At 42.4% G+C, this 15,067-nt stretch overlaps 1 protein-coding gene across 4 annotated transcripts in view; it reads left to right on the top strand.

The window, feature by feature from the left end:
• DOP1B (DOP1 leucine zipper like protein B) overlaps nt 1-15,067 on the top strand; it is a 109,343-nt gene that overhangs the window by 90,532 nt on the left and 3,744 nt on the right. For 3 of the 4 annotated variants that reach the window (XM_059921501.1, XM_059921502.1, XM_059921503.1), the window contains 6 exons: nt 1,819-1,901; nt 2,136-2,245; nt 2,369-2,515; nt 3,539-3,600; nt 4,105-4,233; nt 14,568-14,704. In XM_059921501.1, coding sequence (XP_059777484.1) covers nt 1,819-1,901; nt 2,136-2,245; nt 2,369-2,515; nt 3,539-3,600; nt 4,105-4,233; nt 14,568-14,704 — 668 coding nt within the window. The remainder of the gene's footprint in view (nt 1-1,818; nt 1,902-2,135; nt 2,246-2,368; nt 2,516-3,538; nt 3,601-4,104; nt 4,234-14,567; nt 14,705-15,067) is intronic. The other variant, XR_009503009.1, reaches the window with a different exon arrangement.

A 15,067-nucleotide genomic window follows, 5' to 3' on the forward strand; every position in this document is an offset into this window, starting at 1 on the left:
GCACGGACTCTGGGCACACAGGCTTCAGTAGTTGTGGCTCGCGGGCTCAGTAGTTGTGGTTCACGGGCTCTAGAGCGCAGGCTCAGTAGTTGTGGTGCACGGGCTTAGTTGCTCTGTGGCACGTGGGATCTTCCCGGACCGGGGCTCGAACCCTGAGTTGGCAGGCGGATTCGTAACCACTGCGCCACCGGGGAAGTCCCATGGCTTTGGTTTTTGGTTTAAACAATTGATTGAGGTGGAAAAGTCTGAAGCAAGAATATTTTGGAGAGGGAGATGGAGCTTGGGTTTGCATGTGTTAAATTTGAGATGTCTGGGAAGGAATCAGAAAAGGTCACCAGCGTAGGAGGAAAAACCAAGAGAACATGGAGTCATGGAAACTATGAGAAGAGAGTGTTTCCAGAAGGAGGGCGTAGGAATGCAGCGGAAGGCTGCTGAGAAGTAGCGTGAGATAAGGACAGAGACTCCCTGGATTTGATGGGGGTGGGACGGCGTGATTGGATGGAGAAGAGGACAGAGACGAGGAAGAGGAGACAGTGGGTGCTGATAACTCTTTGAAGCTTAGTCGTCAATAGGGCAGTAATGACGTAGTACTAAGGACCAAAGAATATCTTTTATTCGGTTTGTTTTTCAATTGGAGTTAACCAAAGCATATTTGTATGGTGATGGAATAGTACAGCAGAGGGGAAGAAATTAATACCAAAGAGTGAAAGGATAGTTAGAAAGCAAAGTATTCGACAGCCATTGGGCCGGGATTAATATCGTAAATGGAATTAGCGTTCTTTGACAGGAGCCAGGAACATGTCTATCAAAACAGGAGACAAGGCAGAGAACACGGATATAAATGTTCCAGGTTAATAACGCATAGCGGCCAAACTGAGGGCGTTTCTGTTTGTTTACATTAATTTTCTCAGTGAAATATGAGATGAGGTTACCAGCTGAGGAGGGACAGGTATCAATGGTTATGGAGGGAGAAGGTGAAAGAATTATGTTGGAGACTGGGAAAGCCAGCACAGCGCTGAGGGACATGGGGGAGGGTTATCTAGTAGCATCAGGTCATTTTTGAGTTGCACAGTCATGACATAAAATGAGATCCGTTTCAGAGTGGTCTGGTTTTCTCCAGAGCATTTAGCCACATAGAACTGCATAGGCAATCATTGGGTTTAGCCAGCTTTGCATTTTTCTGGGTGAGTGCTTCAGAGAGAGAGAGAAGCAAAAAAGTTAAGGATGTTCGCAAGGTGGACGATAGACCCCAGGTGTGGGTGGGGAGATAGAGAAATGAAGACCTGGGGGGATTGATGGGTAGTTACGGAGGTGAACTCAGGGGGTTGGAGGCTTGTGCAAGGATTCAGGAAATTGTCAGAGCAGCATTCCAGGAGTAAGTGAGCAGGAAAGGTAAGATGTGGTCACGATAGGGTGCTGGAAATGGAGACTTTGGAAATTCATGAGGTCATGGGTATGATGACGACAGTGGCTGGCTGGGCTGGAACAAAACATAAGCTTGCTGGAAAAGAAAAGACTAAGGGGCTCAGAGGCCAGGATGTTAGAGGGATCATCCAAGGGGATGTTGAAGTTCCAAAAATGGTGATGAGAATAGAAGCGGGGAGGAAGACAGTGAGTTGGTGCTGATTTATTTGATCAAAATACCCAGATTCTTGGTTGCTGAAGTTGAACATGTTAGCAGAGAAGAATACGTAACATGTACGTACGTACAGAGTCAGTGTGAAAGACGGGGGCTCATGACTCAAGTTCATCTGATGCTTTGGGGGCATAAATGGTGACCTGTTGTCCTGACTAAAACACACATGCCTCTTTCAACAGATGCTGCTGCCGCCGCTTCAGCAATGGTGTCCGCGTCTGCCCCTTCGGTGTACAGCGTGCAAGCCCTCTCCCTCCTGGCAGAGGTACATATACATCTGGCTTGTCATCCCCCCACAGAAGTGAGGCTTTGCAAGGGCGTTCATTCTCAGGGGCCAGGGCGCACGGGCTGCACCGCCCCGGGTGAGTTCATAAGCCAGTCTTGGCCTCAAGCTGCCCCGTGGAGTTTCCTTGTTAGGTTGTGTATACCCTGAGGGCTAAATTTTGTATTGCCGCCTGCTTTAGGAGATTTCTGTTTTCTGGCGGTCCTGTTCTTCTAGGTTCTGGCATCCCTCCTGGACATGGTTTATCGAAGTGATGAGAAGGAGAAAGCGGTGCCGTTGATCTCACGTTTGCTTTACTATGTTTTTCCTTACTTACGCAATCACAGGTAACGCCACCTTCTCCGTTGTACCCCACCCACGTGTGGAAAGATAGCTTATGGGAAATGTGTCCAGCGGGGTTCCTTGCACCGTCTCTGACCTTGACCCTTTCCCCTCCCCACCCCTTTCAGCGCCTACAATGCCCCCAGCTTCCGGGCTGGCGCCCAGCTGCTGAGCTCTCTGAGCGGTTATGCCTACACGAAACGAGCCTGGAAAAAAGAAGTCCTGGAATTATTCTTGGACCCGGCCTTCTTCCAGATGGACACTTCTTGTGTGCAGTAAGAAATGCTGTCCTGATAAAAAAACATGCCCTGAATCTTCAAGTGGAAAAGTGTTTGGGTTTCTGTAATTAATTCTCTTTCCTGAAATGGAAGCAGAGCTAGCATCAACCCAAATCATAGGACACCACTCGCAGGTTAACTGTGTATTTCTGGGAACAGAATTAAGTCTTTTAAAAACTACAAAGGTGTCTTTTTTTTAATCAGGAGAAGAATTTCAAGTAAGAGAGCATATTTTTCCTAAAGAGCATAGCATGGGGTTCCAGTGGTACTTGGTCTGGTACTGCTTTATCTTGTAATCACGAAATGCTTGACCAGCATTAAGATGACAGAGCTCCATGGCGACACTGCGGTGTCCCTGTCCCACTTCTCGGCTTGCACCCCCCGAGTCCTCACTGAGACCCTGAGGCTGGCCAGGCTCTGCGCGGGCGGTGGAGATCCGTGGAATCACAGGCACAGGATGAACGAGCTGTGCCTTTTTCTTGGAGGTCAGCAGAACCACTCGTAACTCTGCCCCTGGCTTGACTGAACAGGTCTTCATTAATGGCAGGGGTAGACGGTGGAGACTGGTCAGCTTTTCTATACGGGCTGAGGGTTTGCCCAGCCACCGCCAGCGGCCATGGCTGTAATCCTGTTGTACTGCGGGGAGCCCGTTGAGAACTAGTGGTATTTGTCTGCACAACCCCAATTCTTTCCATTAAAACGAGTGTATGGACATCATCTGTGTGAACACGTTTAAGGGCAACCCTTGCAAAAGCCAAGGTACCTTGACAATTTGTGTTTTCTTTTATGGTGAGCTGGGAATTATTCATTATTCCCTATGTTATTCATTCCCTATGTTAAGGTTATAAATGAAAAGCTTTTGCTTAACGTTTCCTTATATAAAAACTATTCATCCCTTTCACTAACTTTTCAGAAAGCAGTTTTTAGTAGATCTTAAAGGGACATGTTCTTTTCTTGATGCTTTTAATCAGACTGTCACCCTTTGCATATTTAATTAATTTTACTTTTTTTTATATCCAGTTGGAAGTCCATTATTGACCATCTTCTGACTCATGAGAAAACAATGTTTAAAGATTTAATGAGTAAGTTCTTCTGTTATGTGCACATAAGTCACACTTTAAAGGACCAATTCCTTTTGGTCATAATCAACTTTTACCACGTATTTCAGAGCCCAGCTCAAACATTTTTTAGTGCCATTTCAGCCACACAGTGTAATGTGATGTGCAGGATATGTCGGGACTACGTGAATGAGCCTTCCTATTTCCAGTCTATTGACACGAATGCCTTTAACTACCTTTTTTGCAGTTTTGTAGCAGAGAAAATTCTTTTGAAAGTAATGATAAGTTGACCACAATTGGTTAGAAGTACTTTCCTGTACCTCATATCCTCTTCAAATACCCCATCATTCAGTGTCATGAAAGAAACAAGTACTTTTATAAATTTAAATATTTGAGTAACAACTACATGCCCTTAATCAAGATCGTGATCTTTCACCAGGGAAGATAGGAAGAGTAGGAATTTCTCATCACTTACCTCTCATTGTAGTGTTCTCACTAAATGGAACTCATTTGCTCTATTTATTCCAGGCATGCAGAGCAGTTCTTTAAAACTGTTCTCAAGTTTTGAGCAGAAAGCCATGCTGCTAAAGCGCCAGGCTTTTGCCGTCTTAAGTGGAGAACTTGATCAGTACCACCTTTACCTTCCTCTGATCCAAGGTAAGAAGCCCTGCCCTTCCCCCAGCCCACCCCACCCCGCCCCCCACAGAGACAGGCCCATAGTGGCCAACGTGGCTGGAAACCAGAGGGGCCCAGGGCAGGTGTTGGCAGTATGGTCAAACGTTAAATGAGTACTCAGCAGAGTGATTGTAGAAGAACTTTGGAAATATATCAGTAAATCTGAAATTTTATTTTAAAAATCAATTATTATGGGACTTCCCTGCTGGCGCCGTGGTTAAGAATCCGCCTGCCAATGCAAGGGGCCACAGGTTCGAGCACTGGTCCGGGAAGATCCCACATGCCGCGGAGCAACTAAGCCCGTGCGCCACAACTACTGAGCCTGCGTTCTGGAGCCTATGAGCCACAACTACTGAGCCCACGTGCCACAGCTACTAAAGCCCGCGTGCCTAGAGCCCGTGCTGCACAACAGGAGAAGCCACCGCAAGGAGAAGGCCACGCACCGCAATGAAGAGTAGCCCCCGCTCGCCGCAGACAGAGAAAGCCCGCGCACAGCAACGAAGACCCAACGCAGCCAAAAATAAAATATAAATAAATAAATTTATTTTTTTAAAAAAGGCAAGAGGGGCTTCCCTGGTGGCACAGTGGTTAAGAATCTGCCTGCCAATGCAGGGGACACGGGTTCGAGCCCTGGTCTGGGAAGATCCCACATGCCGCAGAGCAACTAGGCCTGTGAGCCACAATTACTGAGCCTGCGCATCTGGAGCCTGTGCTCTGCAACAAGAGAGGCCGCGATAGTGAGAGGCCCGCGCACCGCGATGAAGAGTGGCCCCCGCTTGCCGCAACTAGAGAAAGCCCTCGCACAGAAACGAGACCCAACACGGCCATAAATAAAATAAATAAATAAACATAGAACAAAAAACCTGTTTAAAAAAAAAAAAAGGCAAGAGAAAAATCAATTATTATAATGCTATTTTTTAAATTTTTAAAAAATTTTATTTATTTACTTTTGGCTGCATTGGGTCTTTGTTGCTGTGCACGCGCTTTTCTCTAGTTGCGGCGAGCGGGGTCTACTCTTCGTTGTGGTGCATGGGCTTCTCATTGAGGTGGCTTCTCTTGTTGCAGAGCACGGGCTCTAGGCATGGGGGCTTCAGTAGTTGTGGCTCGCGGGCTCTGGAGTGCAGGCTCAGTAGTTGTGGTGCGCGGGCTTAGTTGCTCCGTGGCATGTGGGATCCTCCCAAACCAGGGCTCAAACCCGTGTCCCCTGCATTGACAGGCGGATTCTTAACCACTGCACCACCAGGGAAGTCCTATAATGCTATTAGTTTGTATTAGGTTGTTTTTTAAAGTCTGGCAGTGCTTCTTCAGCACTGTCTCCTGCTGGATCCCTCCTGCAGTACAGATACTAAGTGAGGCCAGTGACAGAGCAAGATTTTGGAGAAGTACCTGATTTTTCCTTAGCAGGTTTTTCTCTTCTTCATACTCGCGGTATTCTTTGTCTGCTTCAAGAATGAATGATTGTGGATATTATACATGGTTTTAAAGGCTTTTCCCCCTCCTCATAAAATGTTGAGGTGGCAAAGTGAGCATTCTGTTTTAATTCATCCTCCTCCAAGATACAAAAGAACTCTCAAACGGGAATGTGTTTTCCTTAAGACACATAGCCTAAATGGAATATAATAAAATAAACAAAAAAGCTTTCAAGAATCATATGAAATATCATGAAGACTAGTATAACAAACAGTTTTACAAATATTAGAATTATGGTGTAAATCCTTTTGCGGGGCTCAGACTTATTAAAGTATAATTTACATACAGTTCTGGCTCTACAGTTCTATGAATTTTGATAAACACATGTAGTCACGTAACCACCACTGCAGTCAAGATACAGAACATTTCCATCACCCCAGAAAGTTCACTCGTACCCCTCAGAAGGCATCTCCTCTGCTTACCCCCTGACCCTATCAACCACTAAATCTTCTTTCTGTTCATATAGTTTCATCTTTTCTGGAATGTCCTATAAATGTGAATGTGATTAGACAGTGTATAGCCTTTGAGTCTGGCTTCTTTTGTGTTTGAGAGTCATTCATTCTGTTGTATTTATCAATAGCTTATTTCTTTTTATTGCTATTTATCTATAGTATTCCATTCTGTGATTTGTTTACCAGATCACCAGTTAAACATTCGTGTTGTTTCCACATAGAATTATGATATAAATCTCTTACTCTACCCTCTTAAAAAATGCTCTTATAAATATCTGTCGGCTCACAAAGCATGTGCTTTTCGTAAATATTTGTATTAATTCTCAGCCCACGTCCCTAGTTGATTAACCACTTGAAAGGTCTTAATTATTTTAGGTCAAAATATTAACAGCTTTCACGGGTATTAATTATGACAGTATTTTATATTTGCAATAATGAAAATACCATTATACTTCTACTGACATAATTTCAGCCTGTAAAGCACGTAAGATGTTCATGACCTAACGTCTTGAATACTTAAGATGTATAAAAGTGAATATTCAGATATTGACAAATCCTTACTTGAATTACTAACAGGAGGCTGCTTAGGTCAGAGGGTGACCAGGAATGCCGTTAAAGGCGATGGCAGCCCTCCAGAGACTTTGCTCAGTGCAGAGTCAAAGCTGAACTTTGTTGCATCCTTACAGGATTTAAAGGGGAGAGAGAACAACGGGAACCACATTTCCTCTAGTTCACGGGTGGCGTCTGTGATGGTGCTTTATGCACCTGGCCATCAGACAGTGGTCCAAAAGGGCAGCGTGAAGTTCACTTTCTCCGCAGGAGAGCATGGTAGGCAGTGCATTGTACAGTCCTTGCCATGCTTTCTCACTTTGGGAGAAACACCTGCGCCTTCTCTCCCCCATGTCCCATCACACACTCTCCTAAAACCTGGGGTGAGGCCCAGAGAGCTAAAGAGACAGTATTAGATGTGTAGAACAAGAAGAGAACAGACAATGGTCTTTTTCAATCAGTGGTATGGAGAATCTGACTATGGCAGGGTGTAAACATCCAATTCTGAGAAATCATGGCTTGGAGAGGGAGAGAGAAGTAGAGGCAACATAATATATACATTATATATTATATACATACAACATATATGAAAGCATAATGCTGACTTTAACTAGGAGATGGTTTGGGGGTCCTTGGGGAAAGAGGAATTTCTCCAAATAAATACCCTCCACTTTGGATAGCTCAAGTGCTGTTTTTTTTTTTTTTTTTTTTTTTTTTAAAAACTACATGTTTGAAAAAGTAGGATAGACTTCCCTGGTGGTCCAGTGGTTAGGGCTTCGCACTTACACTGCAGGCAGCACAGGTTCGATCCTTGGCCGGGGAACTAAGATCCCTCATGCCACACAACGCAGCCAAAAAGTAAAAAATAAAATAAAATAAAAATACCTGTTTGAGTCCTTGTTTTTTTTTTTTTTTTTTTTGAGTCCTTGTTTTAAAAAAATAAGAGGAAGAAGTAAACATGTTTACCCCCTTCCGTTTTTTGCTAACTGACAGTTTGCAAAGCACTTGCCTCTGTACTGTCATTGTCTCCAGGACTGTGGACAGGCCCAGCTTCCCTGAGGTCCTGGGGTGATGGGATTCGGAACGTTCTCTGACAGTCTTGGGACATTGACTGGCCCCATGGAGCAGTGACGCCCCAGTCAAGGGAGTAGAGGCATCCGGAAGCTCCTAAGTTGCACACCATGGTGAATAGTTGAGGCCAAATCAAAAGAGGCAGGAACGGGGAAGGTCTGGCATTTCTCCTCTGGGGTCCTCACTCCCGACTGATCACCATCAAGTAGCACTGGAAGAGGTCGATCGATGCACTCAGGGTGCAGAGCTGAGCAGCTCCTTACATCTTGGCTCATAGTGACATAAATTTTACGTTGATCTCAAAAGCAGTAAATCGGCTCAAAGCAATTATTTTTTAAACAGGAGGGACGATAAAATGCTGCTTGTCTAGGATGAAAGGAGGACAGACTACAGAGGCCCCTGATGAGGGGATCAGAAAGGTCTAGAGGGAACACTCTGTTCCCTCTAAGCTGATGAGTGTGGCTCATTCCAGGTCCACTGAAGTCCTTCCCATCGTTTAAGTTTTCTTCATTGTCCTTTATCAGCTCCATTTTTACATCAGGATACTGGTGCTCAGAGAGATTAACACCTGCGTAAGGTTGCATTGCCGCTAACTGGCAAAACCTGGACTGAAATCTGAGCCCTGTGGCTCCCAGCAGCAGGCTGTGTTCTTTAGTAGGTACCCTTTGAGGCAGGCGAGTTTCACAGATGGGAAATGGGCTCAGCAAGATTATGCGGCCAGCCTAAACGAGGTTCTGCAACCTTGACAGTGGTGCAGGGATTCTGGCTCAGGGCTCTCTCTGGCTCTGCTCACCAGGACTCCTTAAGCCTGTAAGGTTTATCACTCAGCTAAGAAAGGAATATTAGAGATTCTAAAATAGATCATCTTGGCTGAAGAATAATCTCACGAATTTAGCTTTTATTTGGAGCATCAATATGAAATATGCCCCATGTGTACAAACCACTTTTTTTTTAATACTTTTTATCTCAAAGTAGATTAAGACTCACAAGAAGTTGCACAAATAGTACCTAGTGTTCCTGTGTACTGTTCGTCCAGCTTCCCCCATGATAACATCTCACATAAGCATAGTTCCTCATCAAAACCAGGAAATTGATGTGGGAGTATTACCATAACTCAACTTGAGACTTTTTCAGATTTCACCAGTTTCTACAATGCATTCTTTATGTGTGTGTTTGTGTGTCTAGTTCTATGAACGTATCCCACATACAAATTCTTGTAGCCAACACCACAACCAGGATTTAGAACTCTTCCCTCGCTACAAAGCGACACCCTCAAGTCACTCACTGCTTTATATAGTCACACCCTCCACCCAGCCCTAACCCCTGGAAACCACTGATCTGTTCTCCATCACTTTAATGTTATATAAATGGAATCATACATCATGCGTATTATGTAAATGTCACCTTTTGAGATTAGCTTTTTTCATTTAGTACAGTGCTTTTGAGATCCATCCAAAGGCAAATGGGGTATGTTCATGGGTGTATAAAGAGTTTGATCTTTTTTAATGAGTAATAATACTCCATTTTGTGGATGTACCGCAGTTCATTTATCCATTTACCTGATGGACATCTGGGTTGTTCTAGTTTTTGGTATTAGAAATAAAGCCTAGGGGCTTCCCTGGTAGCGCAGTGGTTAAGAATCTGCCCGCCAATGCAGGGGACACGAGTTCGAGCCCTGGTCCAGGAAGATCCCACATGCTGTGGAGCAACTAAGCCCGTGCACCACAACTACTGAGCCTGCGCTCTAGAGCCTGTGAGCCAAAACTACTGAGCCCACGTGCCACAACTACTGAAGCCCACGCGCCTAGAGCCTGTGCTCCACAGCAAGAGAAGCCACCTCAATGAGAAGCCCGCGCACGGCAATGAAGAGTAGCCCCTGCTCGCCGCAACTAGAGAAAAGCCCACATGCAGCAACAAAGACCCAGTGCAGCCAAAAATAAGATAAATGAAATAAATAAATTAAAAAAAAAAAAAGAAATAAAGCCTCTGGCAATCCAGTGGTTAGGACTCTGTTCTTTCACTGCAGAGGGCCCAGGTTCAATCCCTGGTCAGGGAACTAAGATCCTGCAAGCTGGGATAAATGCACAAGGGTTTGATTACTGGGTTCTATGGTAAATGTGTGTTTAACTTTATAAGAAACTGCCAAACTGTTTTCCAGAGTGGATGCACCATTTTGCATTCCCATTTAAACAGTAATTCAAATGTCATTATCCTTTTTTTTTTTAACACTTTTATTTTATTTTTTAATATTTATTTATTTATTTGGTTGCACTGGGTCTTAGTTGTGGCAGGTGGTCTCCTTTTAGTTGCAGCTTGTGGGCTCCTTAGTTGAGGTTCGCCAGCTCCTTAGTTGTGGCACGTGGGCTCCTTAGTTGTGACTTGTGAACTGTTAGTTGCAGCGTGTATGTGGTATCTAGTTCCCTGGCCAGGGATCAAACCCGGGCCCCCTGCATTGGGAACGCGGAGTCTTAACCACTGAGCCACCAGGGAAGTCCCTCATTATCCTTTTGATGTCTTTAGAGATACCCCTACTTTCATTCCTGATATTGGTAATTTGCTTTCTCTCTTTTTTGGTCAGTCTTTCTAGAGGTTTGTCACTTTTCTTGTTCTTTTCGAATAACCACATTTTAATTTGATTGATTTTTCTACATTATTTTTGTTTGTTTTGTTTCCAGTTTCATTTATTTCTGCTTTTTATTATGCCCTTCTTTGTCCTTGCTTTGGTTTTATTTTGTTCTTTTTCTGGTCTCGTGAGGTAGAGGCTTGGATTATAGATTTGAGTGCTTTCTTCTTTTATAATGTAAGCATTTAGTGCTATAAATTTCCCTCTCAGCAATACTTTAACTGTATCCCACAAAATCGGATATATTGTAATTTTCATTCATTTCTTTATATTTTTTATTTCCTTTGATACCTCTTCACCCCGTATCTAATTTAGAAGTTTGTTGATTTCCAAGTGTTTCTGGTTATCTTTCTGTTATTAATTTCCAGTTTGATCCCATTATGGTCAGAGAACCTTCTTTGTAGGATTTAAATTTGTTGAAGTTCGGTTATATCATGGGTCATAAAGCAGTCTTGGTGAATGTTCCACGAGCATGTAATGACTGAGATGTGTTCTGCTGGTGTTGAGTGGAGTGTTCTACAAGTGTTTATTAGATCCTGTCGGCTGAAGGTACTGCTCACTTCTATATCCTTACTGACTGTTTTCCTAGGAGTTCTATCAGTCATGGGATAGGGATGTTGAAGTTCAGCTACAGTTGTCAGTACTTATTCTTCTTTGAGTTCTGGCAGTTCTTTCTTCGAGTATTTAACACCTCTGTTGTTTGGTGAACAGACATTTAGGAATGTTATATCTTCTTGTTGAACTGACCTTACCACTGTGTAATGTCCCTCTTTGACCCTGGTACTTTCCTTTGCTCTGAAGTCTATTCTGTCCTATATTAATAGCGCCACTCGGGCTTTCTTAAAATGTTTGCATATTGTATCTTTTTCTGTCCTTTTACCTTTAACCTACTTATATTGTTATATATTTTTAAGTAGTTTTATCTTTTTTTTAAATTTATTTATTTCATTTATTTTTGGTTGTGTTGGGTCTTCGTTGCTGCGTGGGCTTTCTCTAGTTGCGGCGAGCGGGGTCTACTCTTCGTTGTTGTGCACGGGCTTCTCATTGCAGTGGCTTTTCTTGTTGCGGAGCACGGGCTCTAGGTGTGCGGGCTTCAGTAGTTGTGGCTCGCAGGCTCTAGAGCGCAGGCTCAGTAGTTGTGGCACATGGGCTTAGTTACTCCGCGGCATGTGGGATCTTCCTGGACCAGGGCTCAAACCCGTGTCCCCTGCATTGGCAGGTGAATTCTTAACCACTGCGCCACCAGGGAAGCCATGTTGTTATATTTGAAGTGAGTTTTGTGTAAGATAACATACAACTGGGTCATTCCTTTTATCCATTCAACCAGTCTCTTTTAATTGACGTGTCATGTCAGGATATATTATGCCATTTTGTTTATTTTCTGTTTGTTCCTTGTTTTTCATTCCTTTTGTTTCCCTTTTCCTATTTTCCTGAGGTTACCTGAACATTTTTTTGGCGTTCCATTTTGATTTATTTAAAGTGGTTCGGGGGTATATCTCTTTATATAGCTTTATGCAGTGGTTGCTCTAGGGATTACAGTGAACATAGAATATACATACTTACTGTGGTCTACTAGTATCAATATTTTACCACCATTTGCTTTTCTCCCATGTGATATAGTTGTCTGAAATACTACGTTTACATACTAGAACCATAAGAGATAGAGATACACTTTTTGCTTTCACTGTCCAACATAAATACTCAAGAGGAAAGGATATTATTTATACTCATTTATTTACCCTTTCTATTGCTCTTTAGTCATTCCTGATGTTCCATGTTTCCTACCATTATCATTTCCTTTCTGTCTGAAGAACATCATTTAGCCATTCTTTGAGGGCAAATCTGTTAACAAGTTTTCTTAGTTCTCCTTCATTGAGCCTTTTTTTTTTTCACCTTCATTCATCTTGGTTTGGTTTGGTTGTTTTTTTTTTTTTCTTTCACCTTTATTCTGGAAGGATGTTTTCATTGGAAATAGAAAAATTCTGGGTTGAAGTTCTTCTTTCAGCACTTGAAAAATGGCAACTTCTTTCTGACTCTATGGTTTCTAATGAGAAATCTGCTATTATTCGAATTATTCTCCCTTTTAGGTAATGTATAATTTCCCTCTGACTGCTATCAAGATTTTTTTCTTTGTCTTTAGTTTTCAGAAGTTTGATTATGTGACTGAACATGATTTCTTTGGTTTTATCCCTTTTAGAGTTCACTCAGCTTCTTTTATTTGTAGATGTACGTCTTTCACCACATTTGGAAAGTTTTCAGTCATTTTTAAAATATTTTTCCAACCTATACTCTTTTTTCTCTTTTTCTGTGATTCCAGTGCACAAATGTTAGATCTTTGGTTGTCCCACTGGTCTATGAGACTCTGTTCATTTTTTGTTTTTCTGATATTTTCTCTCTCCTTTGTTCAGCTCACATAATTTCTATTGATTCTGTCTTGGATTCCCCTCTTCCTCTGTCATCTCCATTCTGCTGTTGAGCTCAACAGTAAGTTTTTCTATCTTGGTGATTCTATTTTTTAGTTCTAAAATTTCTATTTGACTTTTCTTTGTATCTTGTATTTTTTTGCTGACACTTTCTATTTCTTATTTGTTTCAAGTGTCCATAATTGGTTATTAGAGTATTTTTAGATAGCAGCTTTAAAATCCTTTTCCAATAATTCCAACCTCTGTATTATGTCTGCGTTGGTGTCTTTTGGGTATCTTTTCTCATTCAAGTTGAGATTTTTGGCATTCCAGGTTACATTCTTTTCAATTGCCTAAGCTGGGATAAAATAAAAAATTTAAAAACCACATGGAACCCACTTCCAGGTCATTCCTTAAGGCCCAAGGTTCCTACCCAGTCCTGCCACCTTTCCTTCACCTGTTTTCTGATAGTTGGTTTATGTATTTTTGTTCAAGGTTTTTGTTTGTTTGCAGTTAGATAAATAGGATGTATTACACTTACTCCATCTTGTCCAGAACCAGAAGCACAAACCACTCTTTAAAAATGCCAACCTGGGGCTTCCCTGGTGGCGCAGTGGTTAAGAATCCACCTGCCAGTGCAGGGGACACGGGTTCGAGCCCTGGTCCAGGAAGATCCCACATGCCGCAGAGCAACTAAGCCCGTGAGCCACAACTACTGAGCCCGCGTGCCACAACTACTGAAGCCTGCGTGCCTAGAGCCCATGCTCTGCAACAAGAGAAACCACCACAATGAGAAGCCTGCGCACCACAACGAAGAGTAGCCCCTGCTCGCTGCAACTAGAGAAAGCCCGTGTGCAGCAACAAAGACCCAACACAGCCAAAAATAAATAAATGAACAAATAAAAAATAAAAATAAAATCCATCCATTTAAAAAAAAAAATGCCAACCTGTTTGTCAAGTGTCTGATCTATGCATGATCCTTCATTTGGTCAGAGTATTTTTAAAGGCAAGAAGTAAAAACCCACTTAAGCTACCTCAAGTAAAGAGAAGTTTATTACTAATTTACTACAGCGAATCTTAAGCAGCATGACCATAGTTCAGCTGTTTCCTATGGCAATTTGTCATCTTCCTAAGAAACCTTAAATTATGGGAAAAAATCACATTCTGCAAACAGTTATTTCAGTGGAGAAGTGAGGAAGACTGTTAGGGACTAGAGAGTTTACCTTTTTTTCTTTTTCCTGCAGGAATTAAAGTTTTTGTCATGGTCATCAAATCTAAACTTTACTGAATAATTCTATTTTATTCACGCACTTCGCTTGCCACTCCTCACCCCCAAAATATAGTGTCATCTGCCAACCAATCTATATGATCTCATAGTTGCATCACTCGCCAAAGACTCTTCAGTTTCTGTGTCTCATGTTTCATATTCTTAGAAGAATAATTACATGTTCATTGATCACACACTGGATTTCTGGCTTGAGCCAGAAGTTGATGCCTTTCTACACAGCTGCAGCAGGGGAATAAGAGGAACTTGATTCACTTCTTTAGCAAAAACCACAAACTGCTGTGCCTCACAAAGAACAGTGCTGGGGGCAAACACGGGGCACAAAACCATTCTCCCAGCACCCACCTCATGTATGAGGTTCTTGTCAAATGTCAAAGCAATTGCAATTTTATTATTCCTCTTTGTCTAGTGAGAAACTCCGAACTGCATATTTGTGTGACATCTCTAAAATCTTCTTTCCTTAGAACGCCTGACAGACAATCTCAGAGTTGGACAGACATCCATAGCTGCTGCTCAGATGTTTCTTTTTTTCAGAGTTTTGCTGCTAAGAATATCTCCTCAACATTTGACTTCACTGTGGCCAATAATGGTCTCTGAATTGGTAAGTGCAAATATTTTACTCTTGAAAGCAAAATTGGAGCTTTTAAAAATGCTGTTTCAGGAATAATATATTATTTCATATATATCTAATTTTATCTGCAAAATTTTCAATCACGTTGGTAGTGCATAGTCAGCTCTTGCTTAAATAGAGATATTTTATCCTATAATCATAGTTGCTCTCTCAGCGTCAGTTATTCCAATTAATCTGTACAGTTTGATATTATTTGCTTTTTTCTTTTTTTTTTTTTTGGGCCGTGCCATGTGGCTTTAGGGATCTTAGTTCCCCGACCAGGACATGGCAGTGAAAGTGCTGAGTCCTAACCACTGGACCACCAGGGAACTCCCTATTTGCTATTTTTTAAAC

Source organism: Balaenoptera ricei, chromosome 4 (assembly GCF_028023285.1).
Source record: "Balaenoptera ricei isolate mBalRic1 chromosome 4, mBalRic1.hap2, whole genome shotgun sequence".
Lineage (NCBI taxonomy): Eukaryota > Metazoa > Chordata > Mammalia > Artiodactyla > Balaenopteridae > Balaenoptera > Balaenoptera ricei.